General features: G+C 33.4%; 1 protein-coding gene across 1 annotated transcript; it reads right to left on the reverse strand.

Moving 5' to 3' along the window:
- Nucleotides 1-1,439: 1,439 nt before the first annotated feature.
- On the reverse strand, nt 1,440-7,661 carry LOC141702157 (uncharacterized). The gene is made up of 4 exons (XM_074505862.1): nt 7,487-7,661; nt 1,958-2,053; nt 1,815-1,866; nt 1,440-1,620 (listed from the first exon to the last, which is right to left on the reverse strand). Exons 1-4 carry the CDS (start codon nt 7,659-7,661, stop codon nt 1,440-1,442), a joined length of 504 nt encoding a protein of 167 aa, XP_074361963.1.
- Between the last annotated feature and the right edge of the window lie 14,631 nt (nt 7,662-22,292).

Genomic DNA, 22,292 nt, shown 5'->3' on the forward strand with positions numbered 1-22,292 from the left:
AAATTGATATTTACATTTGTCTGGGCTGGATGGGAGGGAGTAGCACATGATTCAAGAATATTGACAGAGGTCGCCCTCGATCCTGATTCCGGATTTCCGGTTCCTCCACCAAGTAGGTATCTCTTACTATTTTTAAACGAGAATACTTTAATAGGGTAAAGTAAAGAATAATTTTTCTAATTTTGTATTGTAGATATATATTATCTTTGTGATGCAGCATATACGAACACCCGTGGTTATTTAACCCCGTACCGTAACACAAGATATTGGTTAGCAGATTTGATCGTCACCGTGCCTTAACTAAGGAGGAAAAATTTAATCATGTCCACGCAAAATTAAGAAATGTTATCGAGCGTGCTTATGGTGTGCTAAAAGAAAGATTTCCAATCTTGAAACAGATGGCTCCTTATTCATTTTCTACGTAATGAGATATTGTGATTTCTTATATTGTTGTTCATAATTTCATAAGAAAAAAGAAATTAGCAGATGAATTGTTTGATTATTACGATCAAACCAGTGATGGAAAAAAAAATGACGAAGATTTGGAGGCACCAATAAATGAAACACAATGGGAATCTCAAGCCACTCAATACATGAATGATCTTCGAGATCATATTGCTTTGAATTTGTGAAAGTATTCTTAATAATTTTATAATTCTCTATTGATTGTGTTTTGTAATAAAATTTATTAATGACATAAACATTCTCTTCTATTATTATTATCAAAAATATCTTGCTAAAATAATTGTTAAACAAATTATACAAATAGCAAGTTAATATAGAAAATTATCATCATCCAGATAATTTAGAAATTTTTTTAACAAACAGCATCATCCGTTCAGATTAAGATCAGATTTTCTTATTATCTCTTCGTCCAGATCATCCAGAAAATTTCTGTCATTCAGAAAATGTCATTCAGATTTAACAAATGACCCCTAAGATCAAAAACTAAATGACTTATAGCCCAACCCATATCCTAAAAGTCAAAAATTTACAAATAGCACGAAAGGCAGTTTCCATATCCAGTATTAGTGCATGATGCATAAAAATAGTGTATGTTGCTTAATGCATAATATATTAAAATAGTAGCGTGATAGTTTCGAGAAGACACCTTAGCTCATTTTATGCATATCGTACTTACCTTTAAATAAATATATTTGATCGTATACAATGATACATAAAAATACTAAAAACTTAGCTAACATAGATTTGAGCATACAATTTGAAATTGTACATTGGCCAATGATTTTATTCACTTAGAGCCTTAAATTTTCCATAAAATCTACATTATTCGAATATTAGTTGTGCACAATAATTGCCCGCATAGATACGTCTGATGGCTATGGATCTCTTTGTACATTCCATTACATTATTTTGGTTAAAAATGTTCAAAGGCTTCCTCTGCCAATTGCAAATACCAATGCATCCATAGATCCTTCTCAATCCAAGACACCTAGAAACCTATTTCTTGGATTGATTAAAATCTCCCCATCAGTATCCTTCGGCACTTGGACCAATCTATCGTCCAATGCTTCACTAGTATGTTCATTTAGTAATTTTTGGTGCAGGCAAGCAGTAAATCCAATTCTTTTCACAGTAATTGGTGGCGAACAAAGGAACCTTGTTCATTTAAAAATAACAATTGTGCAGTATAGTTGTCAAATGACTTATCTTACTATATTGTACCAAAATTATAAATTTGAAATTTACTCAACGGAAACGGTAAGATATATTTCAATTCACAATTGTATGACGAGCTACTACTATAATTATTGCCACTTTTTAATGATATCTTTTACGAAGACAACTTATACCCAAAATTATCATCCTCTTTACACGAAAAACCAGCCAACGCAATTCTTGTGTCTAAAATTTTTAATTCAATAATAAGGAACAGATTACATAAGACAAACAGTAGTCAGGTCCCAATGAAACCCAGACTGAAAAGGAAACCGACCAAACATATTGAACACAACCCCAGAGAAATCCAAGAAAAATTGAAGTGAATTCGGTTTGGTATTTGCAACAATCTCATCTTCCATCATGACTTCAACTGTTATCAATTTGTCTTACTTATTAAAATATCTGATACACTTACTGGTTGTTAATTTCTTGTTCTCCTAAATTCTCTCCACGTCCTAATTCTTACAATTGTGATGTTAGTAATGATCTTCATACAGAAGCTACGATTGTATATTTGTTGTGTGCATCTGTTGTGTTTTGGTCGTTAACTTATAGTTAGTTAGCTAAAAAATTACCATAATATAGCATCTCAAACTATAGATCTTTTGTTCTATATTTAACTATTATCATAAAATCAATGCACCAATGTCTTGTTATATGACCTAATTAAAATTACATAAATCATCATTTATTAACCCAATCCATGTCATATAGTTTAAATCACGATTGTGATTTTCAATTTGTTCCTCGTTCCTAAACATTAAAAAAATTGATTTTGGTTGGGGTTTTTATGTTGGTTTAACTTTGTTTAATAGAGACTCTCTCACACGCTTTATGTTTCTCTGATGTGATGGTATTGGATTGTCAAGTAAAATTCTTATGTTTGGTTTATTGGTATTATCATCCTTTTTTATTTCTTGTGTTTACAATGGGATAGGCATAGGTAGATGTGTACCTTTTTTCATGTGTATGATAGAGTAGTCTTAAGTAAATATGTACACCTTTTCAGTATTTCTCATCTCTGTATTACACCCCAATCCATCATATAATCAAATTCTCATAAATTCAACAATTACTGAATCATTACTAAAAAATTGAACATATAATTCGAACAAGGGCATAAATAGGGTATGTGTAATGTATGCCCACATTATTGTGGAGTTTTTTTTTTGTATATGCAGGGGGTTCATTGTAATTAATAAGTAGAAGCCAATGAAAATTTACCAACTCATATTTTATCTTGTGTCATATGAAACCGCAAAAAATAGGCCGTCAAGGTCAAGACGTATGAACACATATAATTCTAATAAAATTCGAATATTTAGGAATTTGTACCATTTACTAGATGAAAATCTACAGTATACACACAAATAACCAACAACTGAAATATTGAATTGTATAGTACTTGTTGACTTCCTCAAAGTATCACAACTCTAGAATCCTTCCATAGAGACAGTCGCGTAATTTCCGGTCAAAAGTTGAATATATTGGCTAAAGCAGATATTTTATACATCATATTGGACATTTCCGATCCGTAATGAAAAAATGGTTTCATTATTAACCGTTAATAAACTTAAAACTCATTGTAAGGCTGTAACATGTAGGTTCATTGGTCTTCACTATATCACTTCATCCAATTTGAACCAACTTACACTCAAACTTTTTGGAAAAATTCAATTTATACAAAGAAAATTCATCTACAAATTTATTGGGAAATATCAGGAGGTTAGATAGTGTAATGTACAAATCTCGTTGTGTGTCCTCAATAAATTTGACAATTGGATATTTCTGATTTGCAAGAGCTTTAATGACAAATGTAGTATTTTTGTTGTTTTGTCGCATGCCTTTTGAACGAAAATGAATTGGTCAACGTTAAAACAAGGTGATCAAGTACACTTAGTAAATCATTACAACCAATCTAAACACCAAATACAAACATGTACAAAAATTAAGTAGTCAAGATCAAGATGCACAAATACACAAATAATAGTAAAAAATAAAATTTAATATATATATATATAGATATATGTATGTGGGTGTGTTCTAATGAATATGCACACACAAATAATCTACAATTGTATGGATATATCTATACACGCACACACTCAAATAACGACAACTATCTTAAAATTTTATTAGTTTTCATGGGAGCTCCTAAGTCCACAATTTATTCCATCATTCCAAGTTCGGACACAACCATATTATTTTCAAAATTTAATATCGAGAGCATCTTTATTATTTATTATTTTGAATAAAATATCTTTATAGATTATCACTTTATGGGTGAGTTAGGGTAGGTGGCCCAGTAATAGGTAAAATAAATATTTTATCATGACTATTATATTATTGTGATATTTGTGCAGAATTAGTAAAATTACTTGTACAAGAAAGGATGAATATAAGAATTAATGTTCATGTTTGTTTTTTCTTCTTAATTCTTCAAATTGTAATTAACACAAAACAAAGATGTCTTAACCTATTTGTATTATATAAATTAGGATTAGAAACTCTATGAAGGATGGAACAAACATCCTAGCTACTCTATGTAAACTAAATAAATCAGAATTTAGAATAAGTTTGGAAAATAATATAATGAAAAACAGAGAGTGTAAACTAACAATATATATTATAACTTTTTTCTATTAAACAATAATTCAATAAATTACTTAAAATACCCGACTATTTCCAACTTATATTGATAGCTACTATACATAGACTCTAGTTGCTCGTCACGGGTCTAGATTATGATTTTAAAATATGTTGTGGACATCTTCCTTATGTTTGTTAACGGTTAGTGTGTATCTTTAAATTAGAATTCATAGTAGGAAAAAGAGTCCTAGTATTGTGCAGTATTATACTAATTTATAATATTAATCAAAATTTTCTATATATTATTCTGGTTATAAATATTACTTATCATATCTCATTTTATATATATGGGTTGATTTATTACGAGTAACTATGTACTTTAAACATGAGACTGATATTTCAATTTATTTCATATAAAAAATTATTAAGATAATAGACTTGAACAACTTGATTTATATCTCTTGAAAAATACAGGTTTTCATTATTAAACAGTGGTGAAACATTTACCACATGTTACCAAAATTTTAGGGCTTTTGTGTAGGGTTTTCTTCCAAACGATGTTCCTTGGCAAATTTCTGATGTACTGAAGTGCATTGCAAGAAATATTCTCAAATTGATTGGAATGATAAATGCATTTATAGTTTTCTTTTTCATGAAAAAATTATAAAATTTATGAAGAATAAATCATGTTAATATTTTTAAATTATTTTGTTTATATAAAGATTTGGTTGATAATTATTCTACAAGACAAACTTAAATGTAAAGCAGAGAATATATCTTTATCTTTTTACCTTACTAAAAAAAATTCGTGTAATTCTCTTTTTTCTCAAAGAGTCATTCAATTATATAAATTCTAAAATAAACATTTTTCATGATTTAAAAAATGGTACGTATAATGTGTTCCCAGATTAGTCACTATTTCAATTATTTAGATACATGTTAATATTTTCAAATATTGTTTTTTTTCGGATATTTGTTACGTGTCAAAATGCGCTTAATTGCTATCGGAAATTAATTATGTTAACATGGATCTGCATCATTTTGCGTGCACTAGCATATTTTAAAAAAATAATTCGGAGTTTATTTTAAATTCATAAAATATTTTGAGTTCTTAAAAGTTATCAGAACCGACACGTCAAATCCCACAAAATTTGTAGTTTTATGTTTTAAAATCATGGGAATTCCAAATTTATATTATTGCATATTTTGAAAGTTCTTAATTTTTGAGGAACTTTGACATAATTTTTATGATTATTTGAGAAATAATTATTCCCCCGAGTTAATTTTGGGCTAAATATTTTTATTAAGTGGTATAGTTAGACCCCAAATATTTTTAGGACTATTATTATGTAAATATAAATAGATTTTAATTAATTAAAATTCATATATATTTTCGGAAAATAGGAAAAAAAATTGTTTTAAAAATAAGAAAATCCCCTAAAATCAGTTTCTATTGTTCTTGAGTTATTTTCATCACAATGGGAGCCTCGCCAGCCTCGCCAAAATCTGTAGTTTTACCAGAGTGTCTAATATTCTTCGTGACCGAGAATTGTTCCGATTTTCTAACGTAGAGTCGACCTTGTTTTGATCCACAAGAACCAAAGACTATTTCCTAAAAATTGTTTTTGATTTCTGATTTATTAAAAATTCAAGAAATTTGTTTTTAAATCTAATATTTTATTTAATAGTTTAATTTTTTAATAATTAAACTGAATTGTTTTTAAATTCCAGAAATTGTTTGCTTTATTAATTTCAAATTGTAATTTGATTAAATTATTTATAATTTGGTTTAATTATATCTTTATTAATCTAAATGTTTTGATAAAATCTTTAATTAAATGAATTTATTAAAAAATAGTTATACAAAATATATTATTTTCCTCTTCTTAAGTTGTATAGCATTTAAATTCTACCATTTTTTTACCTAAACAAGTGCCTTTATTTAAAAGGATTGTTAAATCACTTCTAATAGAATGTACAAATGTAACACTAGCATAAATGATATTGAGCAATTTTTAATACTGTACTGGAAAGCACCAGATGAGATTACAATAATGTGAGATCAACCTGGAGAAACAGGGATAAACCATTACTGATGAAAATGATTTCCAAGTTTCAACAGGACACTCCTAATAGAAGTTCACCACAGAAACAATAATGTGTTTCTCCAAAAGTCTCAACTTTTAGAGCAATCATCTAATAGTAGAAGAAATTAATACCCCAAAATCCATTCAATCTATGCGATCACTATAATTAGCGTGGTGATTGAATAATACATCAAAAAGATAGAAGAAAATAATTATCAAAATAGTGGAACAAGCAATAGTAAGGCATTAGGATAAGGTAAACTATAATTTAGAAAAAATAGGAAGAAGATGTAGATTAACAGTATAAACACACACACTATGCACACACTATACCCAGATATCTGAACAATACACACGAGTATTTGCAGAGATAAACTTGTTGTTAACTTTGATATATAAGTTAAGTTAATACTACAGACTCGATGCATATATATAATGAAAAAAGAACTACTCCTATAAAACAGGAACAACTCCTATCAGTACTCCACCACCTACACTTACTCAACTGCTCCTACAAAATAGCTAAATAAACCGTGACTTATTCAAAACACAGAAAAATACGTTTTCCAGACACCAATGCAAATAAACAAATAAACCATATATAGTTTAGATTATTTCGAACAAATCTCCCCGTAATCTAAACTCATTTCTGCAAGTTTCTGATTCCAAGTAATTCACGCATCCTTTCGCACTTTATCGTTGTCATAGGTTTAGTTAGCACATATGCTCATTGCTCCACACTTCGAACATGCTTCACAATAATTTCACCACGCTCTACGCATTCCCGAATAAAATGATATCGTATATCAATGTGTTTACTACATCCGTGAAACACAGGATTTTTAGCTAAGTCTATTGCTGATCGGTTGTCAATGTAGATCACCACAGCTCCAGGCTTCATGTCAGTTATTTGTGTTAATAGATTTCATAACCACACTCCTTGACATGTTGCTGCAGTAGCAGCCATGAATTCGGCTTCACAGGAGGACAAAGCAACACATCTTTGCTTCTGGGATACCCATGTAATCAGACTTTTATTTAATAGAAAGCCATCCCACCTGTACTCCTTCGATCCACCACATTGTTACCCATGTCACTGTCTAAGTATCCAGAAAAAAAGTACTTACCTGTCCCCTTTGCATAAATCAGACCATACTCCAGTGTACCTGTGATATATCTTAGGATGCATTTAGCTGCATTGAGATCAAGAATAGTCGGCCTCTCCATAAAGCAACTTACAACACCTAATGAAAAAGCTATATCGGGGCGAGTATGAACCAGATACCTCAAACCTCCTACCATGATTTTCAATTCGTAGAATTAACTGGCTTTCCTTCTCATCATTATCAATCTATACCTTTGGTTCCATAGGAAATTTAGCAGAATTGCAATCCTTCAGTCCAAATTTCTCGAGCAATCTCTGAGCATATGATATTTGCTTTAGCTTCGTGAATCCCTCCTATTGAATTACTTCGATGCCCAAGTAATGAGATAGACTTCCAAGATCACTCATATCAAATATCTCACCCATCTGCTGTTTAAACTTGTTTACATTCTCGATGCTAGTTCCCGTGACCATGATATCATCTACGTATACACCAATAAGTAGCACCTCCTCTCCTTCACTTTTGTATAAACGCGTGCTCTTATGGGCTTTAACAAAACCCTTCTCTCGAGAACCTTGCTAAGTTTTGAGTACCAATGCTCTCGGTGCTTGCTTAAGCCGTACAGAGCTTTCACCAGTCTATACACCATCTGCTCTTTTCCTTCTTTAATGAACCCTTCTGGTTGTGTCACATACACCGTCTCCTCCAATCGCCATTGAGGAAAGCAGACTTGACATCTAAATGATCTACTACCCAACCATTCTTTGATGTTAAAGCTAGTAGAAGCCTTACTGTTTCCAGCCTAGTTACTGGTGCGAAAACTTCGTCAAAATCTACTCCCTGCCAGTTGAGCATACCCCTTTGCGACCACCCTCGCTTTGTACTTCACGATTTCACCCTTTGTGTTCCGCTTAATTTTATACACCCACTTCAAACCAATTGGCTTTTGTCCTGGTGAAAATTCCACTAGCTCCCACGTCTTAGTTTTTCAATAGCATCAATCTCGTACTTCATTGCCAACTCCCATTCTTTATCTTTCGCTGCTTGTTTGTAATCTGTAGGTTCTTCAATTCCCAGCAACAATAGATCATCTTCGAGGTCAATTTCATGTGTTTCATTATAAATCTCATCAAGTAAATGAAATTTAATGGGTTGATTGCAGTCAGCTGATGGTGTACTAATTTCATCAGTATTTGAGTTTAATGGACTGATACTTGATGGACTGTTACTCATTGTTGCACCACTTTCACCGTTCCCCTCCGTTTCGTTACTAGAGATGCTGGCACCATTCCCTACTATTCCATTACCAGAGAAGCTTGAGACTTCACTTAATTCTTCGGTAACCCCTGTTACATTTTCAACAGCCACCAAAAAGGTTCCACCCAATTGTTCACCTTCTTTTCCTTTATTTTCCCACTGCCAAACTCTATTTTCTTCGAACACAACATCATGTCTCACTAGTATCTTTCCACTAATTGGATCATACAACCATGAAGCCTTAGTCCTGGGTTCTCTACCAAGGTAAATAACCATTTTACTTCGGTCCTCTAATTTCGTTGTATGCCCACTTTGTACTTTCATATGAGCGACACACCCAAAAACTCGAATGTATGACACATCAGGCTTCTCTCCTGTCCATGCTTCGCGAGGAGTTTTCCCTGTCAGAGCTCTTGTAGGTAATCTGTTCAGCACATATATCGTGTGCCTTACAGCTTCCCGCCACAATGTTAAAGGCAGTCTCATCTTCCTTTAAAAAACTGCGTGCCATAGCTACAACGGTTCGATTTCTGCGCTCTACAACCCCGTTTTGTTGGGTGTGTAGGGTGCAGTAAAATATCGTATAATGTCCATGTCCTCACAAAATTATTTGAATTGGTTAGAGCAAAATTGCGCTCCTCTATCGGTTCTTAGTACCTTGATCTTGTTTTCCTTTTCTTTCTCAATCATCAATCTAAATTTTTTGAACGCTTCTAAGACTTTGTCTTTGCTTCTTAGCATATAGGTCCACATCATTCTACTAAAATCATTAACAAGAAGTAGAAAATACTTGTTACCTCCCAATGTGGCTGGAGTAATTGGTCCACAAAGATCTCCATGGATCAATTCCAATGGTTTCTTTTCATGAAAAGTTTTCCTTGCTCGGAAACAATCCCCTTGCCTGCTTCGACATCAAACAGCCGGTACACATCTCCTTTGGATTCAATAATTTAGGTATCCCATATGCCATGTTATTTTGAGACATTAGTTTGATTGCCTGAAAATTCACATGGCCAAGACGTAAGTGCCATAACCACTGTGGATCTTTCAATTTTGACAGCATGCAACTACCTTTGCTTGATTCCATTATAATCTTGTAAAGCCGATTTGCAGATCTTCTAACCTTCATGAGCAGCCTTTCCCTTTTAATATGAACCAACGAACCATCCCCAAATTTCACTTGACATGTGATACTTTCATCCAACTCCTTGAATTTCGATCGTAACCCCGTCATATGGTTACTAGCTCCGTTATCCAAATAAAACAAGTTGGATTCAGTTTGCATCTCAGAATCTTTGCTTAACTTTGGTCGAACATCTTTCTCATTCAACAAGAGTGTTCGCTCTTCCACTTTTTCTTGTTTCACCATAAGCAAAGCAGGTTCATTATCATGGATTTGTGATAAGTTCACCTCTTGATATGTCTCCCAACCTCATCGTGGTTACGACAATTGTAGCAAAATGTCCATAGTTGTGACAATTAAAACATTTTACCTTACTTGTTTCTCTCACACCATGAATCCCTGAGACCCTCCTCGAAATTTCTTGTTTTGTGAACTGTCAGTTCCTCCTGTACTTGTTCTCTTTAACCATTCCTCCTTAGTTAACAATAGTTGCCCTCCATTTGTTTCTCGTTTTGCCCAATCATCCTCAGTCAAGAGTAATTGATTTCCAAGCTTCTCTTTTTGGCCACGAGTTTTTTCCTCATGCGCCTTTAATAATCCCACAGCCTCCTCTATTGACATCTCATTCAACTTTCCAAATTGCTCCATTGCAGAGGTTATTTACAGAAACCTAGAAGGTACAGCCCTCAACAGCTTCTTCACCACATAACCTTTTTCAACAATTTCACCCAACGCTCGTATGTTGGTTACCAGGTCATTTAACATCATACAGAACTCACCGATAGTTTCTGTCTCCTTCATGCTAAGCACCTCAAACTCTGACTTGAAGGTCTGCACCTTGGCCTGTCTTACGCGATCGGAACCTAGGCACATCGTTTTGATGGCATCCCATGTTTCTTTCGTCGTATTCTTAATAGCCACTGACAGTAAGATGTCCTCCGGAATGGATTGATAGATGGCTGCCAAAGCCAACCTATATTTCTTTTCCTCAGCTGCAACCTTTGGATCTGCAAGCTCCACTGCCTTCCAGATGTCATGTGCTTACATATTCACCTTCATTTTCGTCAAGGTTGGTTCAGATTTTCCGTCGCGTCGAGTTTGGCCGAAAATTGAACGTGATGTTCAAATTTTTGATCGAAAATTACGATCGGTTGATCGTTTAGTGATGTTATGAATTAATACGAGTTTTTTCAGTTTAGAATGAAACCCAACTGAAAAATCATAGAATTCGAGTTATTTTCGTCCCAATTGGGGCCTCGCCGGACTATCGACCTTCGTCAGAATCTGTTGTTTTACCTGCGGGTCTTGTGTTCTCGGTGACTCGGAGTTGACAATGTTTCGATCCATAAGAAACAAACACTTTTTCCTAAAAACTGGTTATGGTTTATGATTTATTAAAAATTCTAGAAAGTCATTTTTAAATCTAATATTTTATTCAATTAATTTTATTAATAATTAAACTGAATTGTTTTTAAATTCCAAAAATTGTTTGCTTTATTAATTTGATTAAATAATTTCTAATTTATTCTAGTTAATTATTTATTAATCTAAATGGGATGATTGGATTTTTAAATAATTGATTTTATTAATAAATAGGTAAACGAATTATTTATAATTAAATCAAATAATATTTTGAAAAATATTTTGAGTTTTTAAAAATATATAAAGGTATTAAATAATCAATTAATAGTATTATTATTTGAATTATTCTTATGTTATTCATAATAAATAGACTGTTTGTCTGTTTAGTACAAAACGAACGCATCTAGACTCTGAAAAATATTCGGCTTCCATTAAAAATACTTTCGAGACCTAAATCCTGTTGTGTCGAATGGTCGCTTATTTTGTAAACATTTCTATGTGGCGTATTTACCAAAAGTCGTATTTTGGCTTGATTTCAGTTTTAAACATACCAAACTGAATCGATTGAAAAATTGAATTACATGTTGCTTGAATTATGTGTTTATGTGTTATTTGAATTATGTGCCTACATGATTTAAGATTCTTATGCTTAAATATTTAATTATGTGTGGACTATCGTATGGATAGAAGATAGAATGTTAGAAAAGGAGTTTGTCGAGTAATTATCGTGTAGATGATTAAAGATGTATCTTATAATTATAGATGCGGATCGTTCTAGACTATCATGACCAAACGTTGAAGTCAAAAGAAAATATTTGAATGGTAATGCATGCTGGGTTTGTAGCAACGACATGAGCGGCAGATAAAGAGACTTGAGGGAATAAAATATGATGATGTCATGAGATGTCAGAATGATATTGTTGTGTTAAATGCGAGTGCGCATAATTTTTAAGGACCAAAGGCAAGTGTTTTACCCTCATTATAATATCATAATAGTAAAAATATTTTGCATGTTAATATGTTTAGCTTTACGCATGTATTCCTCGTCAATTCTACTTTCAAAATAGTTAAATGTTTTACGTATCAAACTCATTACTTATAATTATACAAGTACTTCTTTCACTATTCTATGTTCAGAATAGCTAGATGTTTTAACCTGTCCGTATGTGCAGATTTTTAAAATAGACAAGTTTTCTCTATTCTAAATTCAGAAGCGATAAATGTTTTTATGTATTAATAAGACTAAAGTTATGTTGTTAAAGTTGTGTTTTGAGTGTTCCTGCCCAAATGAATTTGGGGAATAGAATCAATAAGGGTATCAATTATTATGGCTCCTTTCAATAAAATGTTTTAAGATTGGGAATATCGGGGGGTTAGATAGTGTAATGTACAAATCGCGTTGTGTGTCCTCAACAAAACAAATTTGACAATTGGATATTTCTAATTTGCAGGAGCTTCAATGACATCTATAGTTTTTTGTTGTTTTGTCTCAGGCTTCTTGAAAGAAAATGAACTAGTCAAGATTAAAACAAGGTGATTAGATACACCTAGTAAATCATTACAACCATACTAAACACGGTATACAAACATATACAAAAATTAAGTAGTAAAAAATAAAATTTGAAAATTTATATATATATATATATATATATATATATGTGTGTGTGTGTCTGTGTGTGTTCGTATGAATATGCACACACACAAATAATCGACAATTGCATCGGATATATCTATACACGCACATAATCAAATAACGGACAACTAAAATAAAATTTTACTAGTTTTTCATTGGAGCTCCTAAGTCCACACATTATTCCATCATTCCAAGTTTTGACACAACCATCTTATTTTCAAAATTTGTTATCGGTAGTCAAGAGCATCTTCGTTATTTTTTATTTTTAATAAAATGTTTTTGTAGATTATCACAATTCTGGGTGAGTTAGAGGTGTGTGGCGGAGTAATAGGTAAGATAACTGATAAGATAACTCATTTTCATCTTGACTTGTATATTATTGGGATATTTGTGCAGCATTAGTAGAATTACTTGTACAAGAACTGATGGACATAAGTTAACTAACTTTCATGCCTTTTTTTCTTTTTAAGTCTTCTAATATTATTGTAAAAAACATAAAAAGAATGTCTAACCTTGTTTGTATTATATAAATTAGGATTAAAAAACTATCAAAGGTGGCAAAAACATCAATAGCTATTCTATTTAAACTAAATCAGAATTTAGAATAAATTTGAAAAATATTACAATAAATGACAGAAAGTATTAACTAACAATATTTATTATAGCTTCTTTTCTATTAAACCATAAGTTCGATAAATTACATGAAATCACGCACTATTTCTGACTTTTATTAAAAGCTCTCTCAGATGTATTTCTTTCAACTTTATCTGATTTTTTTTTCCGTTTACATAAAATAATTCGAGGATATCTCTAAGATTTGCCTTCAAAACATCATTAATTTCTTAATTTTTATCGTTAGATGATATATATAGACTTAGGATGATCTGGCGACTCGGATAATTTACTCTCATACATAGACTCTGACAATGATCTAGACTAGGATATGATACATAGACTCTGGTTGTTTGTCAGTTGTCTAGATTATGATTTTAAAATCTATTTATTAAGTAAAAATTTTGATTATGTAGAGAATATGTTGTGGCCATCTTTTTTATGATTGTTCACCTTTCATGTGCATCTTTAAATTAGAATTCATGGTCGGAAAAAGAGTTGTAGTATGGTGCAATATTATATTAATTAATAATATTAATAAAATATTTCTATATGTTATTGTAGTTATAAATATTATTAATCATATCTCATTTTCTATATGGCTCGATCTATTACAAGTAACTTTGTACTTTCAACATGAGACTGATTAATTCAATTTATTTCAGAAAAAAATTCTTAAGATAATAAACTTGAACAACATGATGTATCTTCTTCAAAAATACAAGTTTTCAATATTAAAAAGTGGTGAAACATTTACCACAAGCCACCAACTTTAACATAAACCGTGAAAAAAAGGCTAGTTCAGATGTTTTTTTTACTAATCATCAGAAGTGGACTCGTGACTTCTCTTGATATACTTTTTGGCCCAGACTTGCTTCCCATAAATGGAGTACTTGGTCTTTTTTCCGGGAGGAGCAATGTGTGGAATGACGGACGAAGAACGGCAAACCATTCTAGCGTACAATGGTTGTTCATCACTCGACACATCTTGCATGTACATGACTTCAATGAAATCGCCAAAAATCCTAAACACAGAGGAAAGGCATATAAACATATATTTACTTACTCACCACATAAACAAATTTTCAACACTATATATAGTATAGTTATGGATTTGCATACATCTGGATGAATATTACATATTAAATTAATTTTATACCTTATGAAGAATTCTCGAATATCCGATTCAGGGAGGTAGTAGCCTTTGGAGAATGTTAAAAATATTGTTCGATCTTCTGGTGCAACATAAGGTTCATCCTCGCAACCATCCACCACCTGCATTCCTCCAAAAATTTCACTTAAATCAGCATCGGGATTTTCCAATACATTCCGGATAGGACCCAAGTTTGCACATAACCCTGGTTGAGGAAACCGACCTACAACATTGTGGTACAAAGGAGGACGTGGCACAAAAACTGGATTGGTGTTACAACCAAACCACATCCTTGTTGATTTACAGATTTCTTATGATGACCTAATTCAAGATGTACATAGAGAATGCAGATTATGGGACTTAGTTGTTGCAAGTGATAGGGTTTGGTGTAATTCTATTTGACTGGGTAAACAAGTTTCTCTTCAAAACAAACTCTATCTTGATAAACCTATTTGAACTATTCTAATCTTATCCTTTCTAAGGTTTATCTTTTACAACCAACTAACGGGTTGTTTTACAAAGACTTATTCAAATATTTTCAAACAAATAGATTATCCAATCTTATCTCTTCTTTGTTTTGAAAATCAAACCCGTTAGATTTGTGTGTATAAATACACATCTTATTTTTCAGATTCAATAAGAGTGCTTATTCCACGTTCTATCTTTATTCTCTAAAAAACTCTTCTTATTCCATTCTCTTGAATATTCTATTTAAGAAGAAGACACATCTCATATTCTCAGATTACACCTAATGATTCCATTTTCTATCTTTATAATCTGAAAAACCATTCTTGTTTTATATCTCTTGAATATCCAGTCAAACAAGAAGCTTAGTTGAGTTGTAAACTTTCACATTACATTATTGTATTTGAATCATGTATTATATCACTTGTCCCGGGTTGTGGGAGGTTGATTACAACAGGAAGGCCAAGTAGCTTTGTGTTAGGTAGCTGTGTGCTAGGGAAAAGGTTTCTTTCAAGTGAGCCAAGTTTGTAATCAAGGAAAGTTTGTAAGTACTTTGTTTTAAGTGGATATAATACATTCTCCATGCTAGTTGACATGGGGACTTGGATGTAGGCCATAGACTAGGTGTAGGGGCCGAACCAAGTGAAAACTTCTGGTATTTTTACTTTTCAGTTTTCAGCATTCTGCATTTTTTATTTCTGCATTTTACTTTCTGCAGTTAATTGAGACTGTCCCATTTATTGTCTCATTTGTAAAGGGACTGTCCCATTTGCATAAGAGACTGTCCCATTTACCTTGACAGTTAGAATATAATATTATCTATCGAGCCATCGAATTTCATTTGGTATAAGAGCAGGTGCATTTAATTCTCTTTTTAGTGTTTATTTTGCTAGCGATCCATGGCTCAACCAGATAGGTATTCAAACAATTATCCACCACTGCTTCATGGTGCTGAAAACTACAATGACTGGAAGTTTCGGATGAAGATCTTTTTTCAGCGTTACGCATTCGAATGGGATGCTGTAGAAAATGGTTTCACAATTCCGATAAAAGAAGGGAAGCCAAAATCTCTCAAGGATCTTTCTCCCGAAGAAGTGAACGCAATGAATTCCAATGCTAAAGCTATGAACTCACTTATCAATGGCTTTGTAGCTACAGAATTAAGAAAAGTTTCAGCATGTACTATTGCCAAACAGATTTGGGATACAATCAAAGTCAGCCACGAAGGCACGTCTAAGGTACGTGAAGTAAAATTAAGTATGCTAATGAGTGACTATGAAGGTTTCAGGTTGGAAAGAGATGAAAGCGTGCGAGATGCTCAAGGGAGGTTTCTGACATTGATGAACTCTATCTCACTTCTGGAAAGGATCATTCCTCAATCTGAGATTAATAGGAAAATCCTCAGAGCAATACCAAAGAAGTTTGCTCCAAAGGTTACCATTCTGCAGGATTCAACACTGCTTTCGACTATGGATACTCTAACACTGTTCAGTGAATTGGAAGAATTCGAAAATCAGCTATGCAGATATGATGAAGAAGATGAAGCTCCTCGTAAGAAAACTCTTGCACTTAATGCAGATGCAGACGAGTCTCCTGATGATTCTGATGAAGAGATTGCTCTTCTAACAAAGAAGTTTCATAAATTTCTTGCCAAACGGAATGCTTCCAAATGACCTATGAACTCATAGTTTCCAAAAAAGGACTTCAAATCTAATCCGAGCAAGGAGAGTAAAACAAATCAAAAAAAGGATACCTGTTTTGAGTGTGGAAAGAAAGGGCACTTCAAAAAGGACTGCTACAAGCTGAAGAACAAAAAGAAGGCATTAATTACATGGAAGTGATGATGAATCTGATGTGGAGATCGATTCAGACGATGAAGTTGCTCAACTTTGCTTTGTTGGACTAGAGGACAACTCAAGTGATAATGATGAGGTACAGAATATTAAGTATAATTCAAATATATCTTCATCCATGTTGAATTTGCAGGTCCAGGTTAAGAAGTTAAAAGAAAAGAATGCTTATTTAAAACAAGTATTAAGTGAAGTTCTTAGTGAAATGGATGACCCCATGAAGGAAGAAGCCTTGGTTGCAGAGAACAAATCCTTGCTTGAAAGGGTTTCAAAACTTACTGAAGAAAATCTATATCTCAAAAATGAGATTGAGATGAAAGATGTATGCCTTGAAGCCTTGAAGAAAGAGTCAATATCTGTTGATCCAGAAACCGTTAAAGAAGACAGTGCTCCTGATCCCCTGGTTCCTGAATTAAAGCAGAAAGTCGAACAGCTTGAAAAGGATTTAGCTAAATGTTTCCATGGAGAAGGAACTTTGAATGCTCTTCTTGGAGAACAAAAATCTTCTCTTGATAAAGGAGGTTTAGGATGTGAATCAATCAAGAAACGTGCATTTCAAGGAGGGTATAAGCGAGCTCCTATAAAATATAAGATGCCTTATGAGAAATGTCGAGATTGTGGCAAAGCTGGCCACCCTACATCTGAATCTAGATTATGTGGTATCAAGGGCCACCCTTCTAACTCATCTTATAAATCATCTACTAGATATAAATCTGCTAATACATCTGTTAATATTGTCCAGATGTGGATTAAGAAATCAGATAGACATTTATATAAGATTTGTGATACTAACCAACCAGGACCCAAGGTTAAGTGGGTACCTAAGAGATAAAGCAATTATTGCAGGTCTGTTTGAAGGTCCATGTTCCACGAAATAAATGGATCATCGACAGTGGTTGTTCACGTCACATGACAGGTGATAAATCCAAGTTTCTATCTCTAGTTGCCAAGGAAGGTGGCTTAGTTACTCTTGGAGATTCAAACACCGTCAGAATTATTGGAAAAGACACCATTGGTAATGACAGGTTTGTTATTTCTATTGTTTCTTTAGTTGATGGTTTGAAAAATAATCTTATTAGTGTAAGTCAACTTACTGATGTTGGTCATAAGGTTAAGTTCGATAAAGATGTATGTTATATTGGTACTCAGACTAATGAGTTTGCTTTAGTTGCCAAAAGGAAAGGAAATATTTTCGTGTTAGATTTTGATGAACAGCAGGAGGAAATTTGTCTTGCTACTGTTCAAGATCAGCAGAATCTTTGGCATCAACGTCTAGGTCATGTTCACATGGATCTTTTTCGGAAGATATCTTCTCATGATCTGGTACGAGGTCTACCAAAGTTGAAGTACAAGAAAACAGAACCTTGTACAGCTTGCCAACTTGGAAAACAGGTGAAAACATCCTTTACTGCTAAGAATAAAGTATCAACTTATGTTCCTTTGCAGCTCCTTCATCTAGATCTTTTTGGTCCAGAAAGGTATGTAAGTTTGGGAGGTAAGAATTATGGATTTGTTATAGTTGATGATTATTCTCGTTTTACTTTGGTATTATTTTTACGAACTAAGGATGAAGCTTTTGTTGAGTTTAAGGATCTTATTACTAACCTTGAGACTAAGTATTCATTTAAGCTCAAGACTATTCGTAGTGATCATGGAGGTGAATTCGAGAAGGATTTCATAACCTTCTGCAAATCGAGAGGAATCACTCATGAATTCTCAGCTCCTCGAACTCCTCAGCAAAACGGAGAAGTAGAACGCAAGAACGGGACTTTACAGGAAGCTGCCAAAACTCTACTGCATGAGTGTAAGCTTCCAAGAAAATTTTGGGCTGAAGCGGTACACACTTCCTGTTATGTTTTAAATAGAGTACTTATTCGTCCTATTTTGCTTAAAACTCCATATGAATTGCTTAAGAAAAGGACTCCTAACATTAGTTATTTTCGAGTATTTGGTTCCAAGTGTTTTATTTTAGATACTCAAAATAATCGAGGTAAGTTCGATGCAAAATCTACGGAAGGAATCTTCTTGGGATATTCTACTACAAGCAAAGCTTATCGCGTTTATAATTCTGTCAAGAACAAAGTAGAAGAATCCATCAATATTGCGTTCAATGAATCCTCAAGGAATATATCTCAAATTGATGAAGACACTGCGGATCTATCGTCTCATTCCCAAATGAGACAGTCTCATTCTGAAAAGAGTCAGTCTCATTCTGACAAGTCAAACAGTCAAGACTCTCCAGGTCCATCTCAGTCTTCTGACAATTCTTCAGGATCTACTCAAGCTTCAGATGAATCTTCTGGCTCTCCAAAGACGCCCGATAGTGTTTCAAATGTGAATTCTGTTACTCCTCCGGGTAAATCTTCACAAGCGGAAATGAGGCAGTCTCTTTTGAATGAGACAACTCCCATTCTTTTCCAGGAAGACAATTCTAATGAGGAAGAGATGAGTAATATTCAACTTCCTAAGTCTTCTAGGACTATGAAGAATCATCCACCAGATAATCTTCTTACTGATTTAGATCAAGGGATTTCTACTCGAAGCAGACTTCATAATCTATGTGCATTCTGTGCTTTTGTTGCTGAATTCGAACCAAAAAACGCTCAAGAAGCAGTTGCAGACGAACACTGGTCTGTTGTAATGCAGGAGGAATTGAACCAGTTCGAGCGTTGTGATGTTTGGGAACTCGTCCTACCTCCTCAGGATGCCAAGATCATTGGTACTCGTTGGGTTTTCAAGAATAAGAAGGATGAAGATGGCAACATTATTCGAAATAAAGCTCGTTTGGTTGTTGAGGGATACAACCAGCAGGAAGGAAATGATTACGACTGAGACATATGCTCCAGTAGCTCGTTTAGAAGCTATTTGAATCTTAATGGCTTTTGCAGCTCACAAGAAGTTCAAGCTCTATCAGATGGATGTCAAAAGCGCATTTCTAAATGGCTATCTTAAGGAAGAAGTCTACGTGAAGCAGTCTCCAGGCTTTGTTCATGAGAAGTACCCTAACTATGTTTACAAGCTCAAGAAATCTGTCTATGGATTGAGACAGTCCCCTCGCTGTTGGTACGAGCGTCTCAGTCAGTTTCTTGTGAACAATGGTTTCATTCGTGGTACACTCGATCCAACTCTCTTTATTTTCCATAAACGTGATAACTTTCTTTTGGTTCAAGTTTATGTTGATGATATAGTATTTGGATCTTCTAACGAAACTCTGTTTAAGTGGTTTTCTGATTGCATGCATAAGGAATTCAATATGAGTTTGATGGGTGAATTGCAGTACTTCCTAGGTTTGCAAATTAATCAGTCTAATGCAGGAATATTTATTCACCAAGGCAAGTACATAAAGGATTTACTCAAAAGGTTTGCACTTGATTATGTCACACCTAAATCAACTCCGATGAGTACTTCAGTTAAGCTTACAAAGGATGAACAAGGTACACCTGTAGATGTCACTAAATTTCGAGGTATGATTGGCTATTTGTTATATTTAACTGCCTCACGACCTGACATTATGTATAGTGTATGCTTGTGTGCTTGTTTTCAATCTCAATCTAAAGAATCTCATTTGAATGCCGTTAAACGTATTTTTAAATATTTGAAAGGTACGAGTGACTTGGGATTATTTTATCCAAGCTCCTCTTCCTTTGACTTAATCGGCTTTTCAGATGCTGACTATGCAGGGTCACAGGTTGATAGAAAAAGCACAAGTGGTGCTTGTGAATTTTTAGGAGATTGTTTAGTTGCATGGCATAGTAAAAAGCAAAATTCAGTAGCTCTTTCTACCGGTGAAGGAGAGTACATTGCAGCTGGAAGTTGTTGTGCTCAAATTTTGTGGATGCAACAAATATTGCAGGATTTTGGTATTTCTTATTCAAATATTCCTATTTATTGTGATAATACCTCTGCAATTAATATCTCTAAAAATCCTGTCATGCATTCTCGTACTAAGCATATTGATGTTCGTCACCATTTTCTACGAGATAATGTTTCTAAAGGTAATATTGAGCTTATTTATATATCTACTGAGAAACAGCGTGCAGATATCTTCACTAAGCCTTTAGCTGAAGATAGATTTTGTTTGATGCGTCGAGAACTTGGTATGTGCTCCTTGTGTGATTAATTCTTTTGTCCCTTTTATGATGTTGAGGGGGAGAAAGAGTTGTTTTTCGATTTTGAGAGTTTGATTATGTACTGATTTTATTTGATTTTATACTTATTGTTATATCTGTTGCATAAAGATATAATCTAGATATGCTATTTTGTTGTTACTAACATCTTGAACAGAGCTTAAAGTGTTTTTGATAGGGGGGAAATTTTTCTCTTTGTCATCATCATAAAAGGGGGAGAATGTTGATTTGCAGATTTCTGATGATGACCTAATTCAAGATGTACATAGAGAATGCAGATTATGGAACTTAGTTGTTGTAAGTGATAGGGTTTGGTATAATTCTATTTGACTGGGTAAACAAGTTTCTCTTCAAAACAAACTCCATCTTGATAAACCTATTTGAACTATTCTAATCTTATCCTTTCTAAGGTTTATCTTTTACAACCAACTAACAGGTTGTTTTAGAAAGACTTATTCAAATATTTTCAAACAATATCTCTTCTTTGTTTTGAAAATCAAACCCGTTAGATTTGTGTGTATAAATACACATCTTGTTTTTCAGATTCAATAAAGTGCTTATTCCACGTTCTATCTTTATTCTCTGAAAAACTCTTCTTAATCCATTCTCTTGAATATTTTATTTAAGAAGAAGACACATCTCATATTTTCAGATTACACCTAATGATTCCATGTTCTATCTTTATAATCTGAAACACCATTCTTGTTTTATAACTCTTGAATATCCAGTCAAACAAGAAGCGTAGTTGAGTTGTAAACTTTCACATTATATTATTGTATTTGAATCGTGTATTATATCACTTGTCCCGGGTTGTGGGAGATTGATTACAACAGGAAGGCCAAGTAGCTTTGTGCTAGGTAGCTGTGTGCTAGGGAAAGGTTTCTTTCAAGTGGGCCAAGTTTGTAATCAAGGAAAGTTTGTAAGTACTTTGTTTTAAGTGGATATAATACATTCTCTATGCTAGTTGGCATGGGGACTTGGATGTAGGCCATAGACTAGGTGTAGGGGCCGAACCAAGTGAAAACTTCTGGTATTTTTACTTTTCAGTTTTCAGCATTCTGCATTTCTTATTTCAGCATTTTACTTTCTGCAGTTAATTGAGACTGTCCCATTCATTGTCTCATTTGTAAAGGGACTGTCCCATTTGCATAAGAGACTGTCCCATTTGCCTTGACAGTTAGAATATAATATTATCTATCGAGCCATCGAATTTCAATCCTATCTCCATGAACATCTACAAACTGG

The sequence above is a fragment of the Apium graveolens genome, unplaced genomic scaffold (genome assembly GCF_009905375.1).
Source record: "Apium graveolens cultivar Ventura unplaced genomic scaffold, ASM990537v1 ctg47, whole genome shotgun sequence".
NCBI lineage: Eukaryota > Viridiplantae > Streptophyta > Magnoliopsida > Apiales > Apiaceae > Apium > Apium graveolens.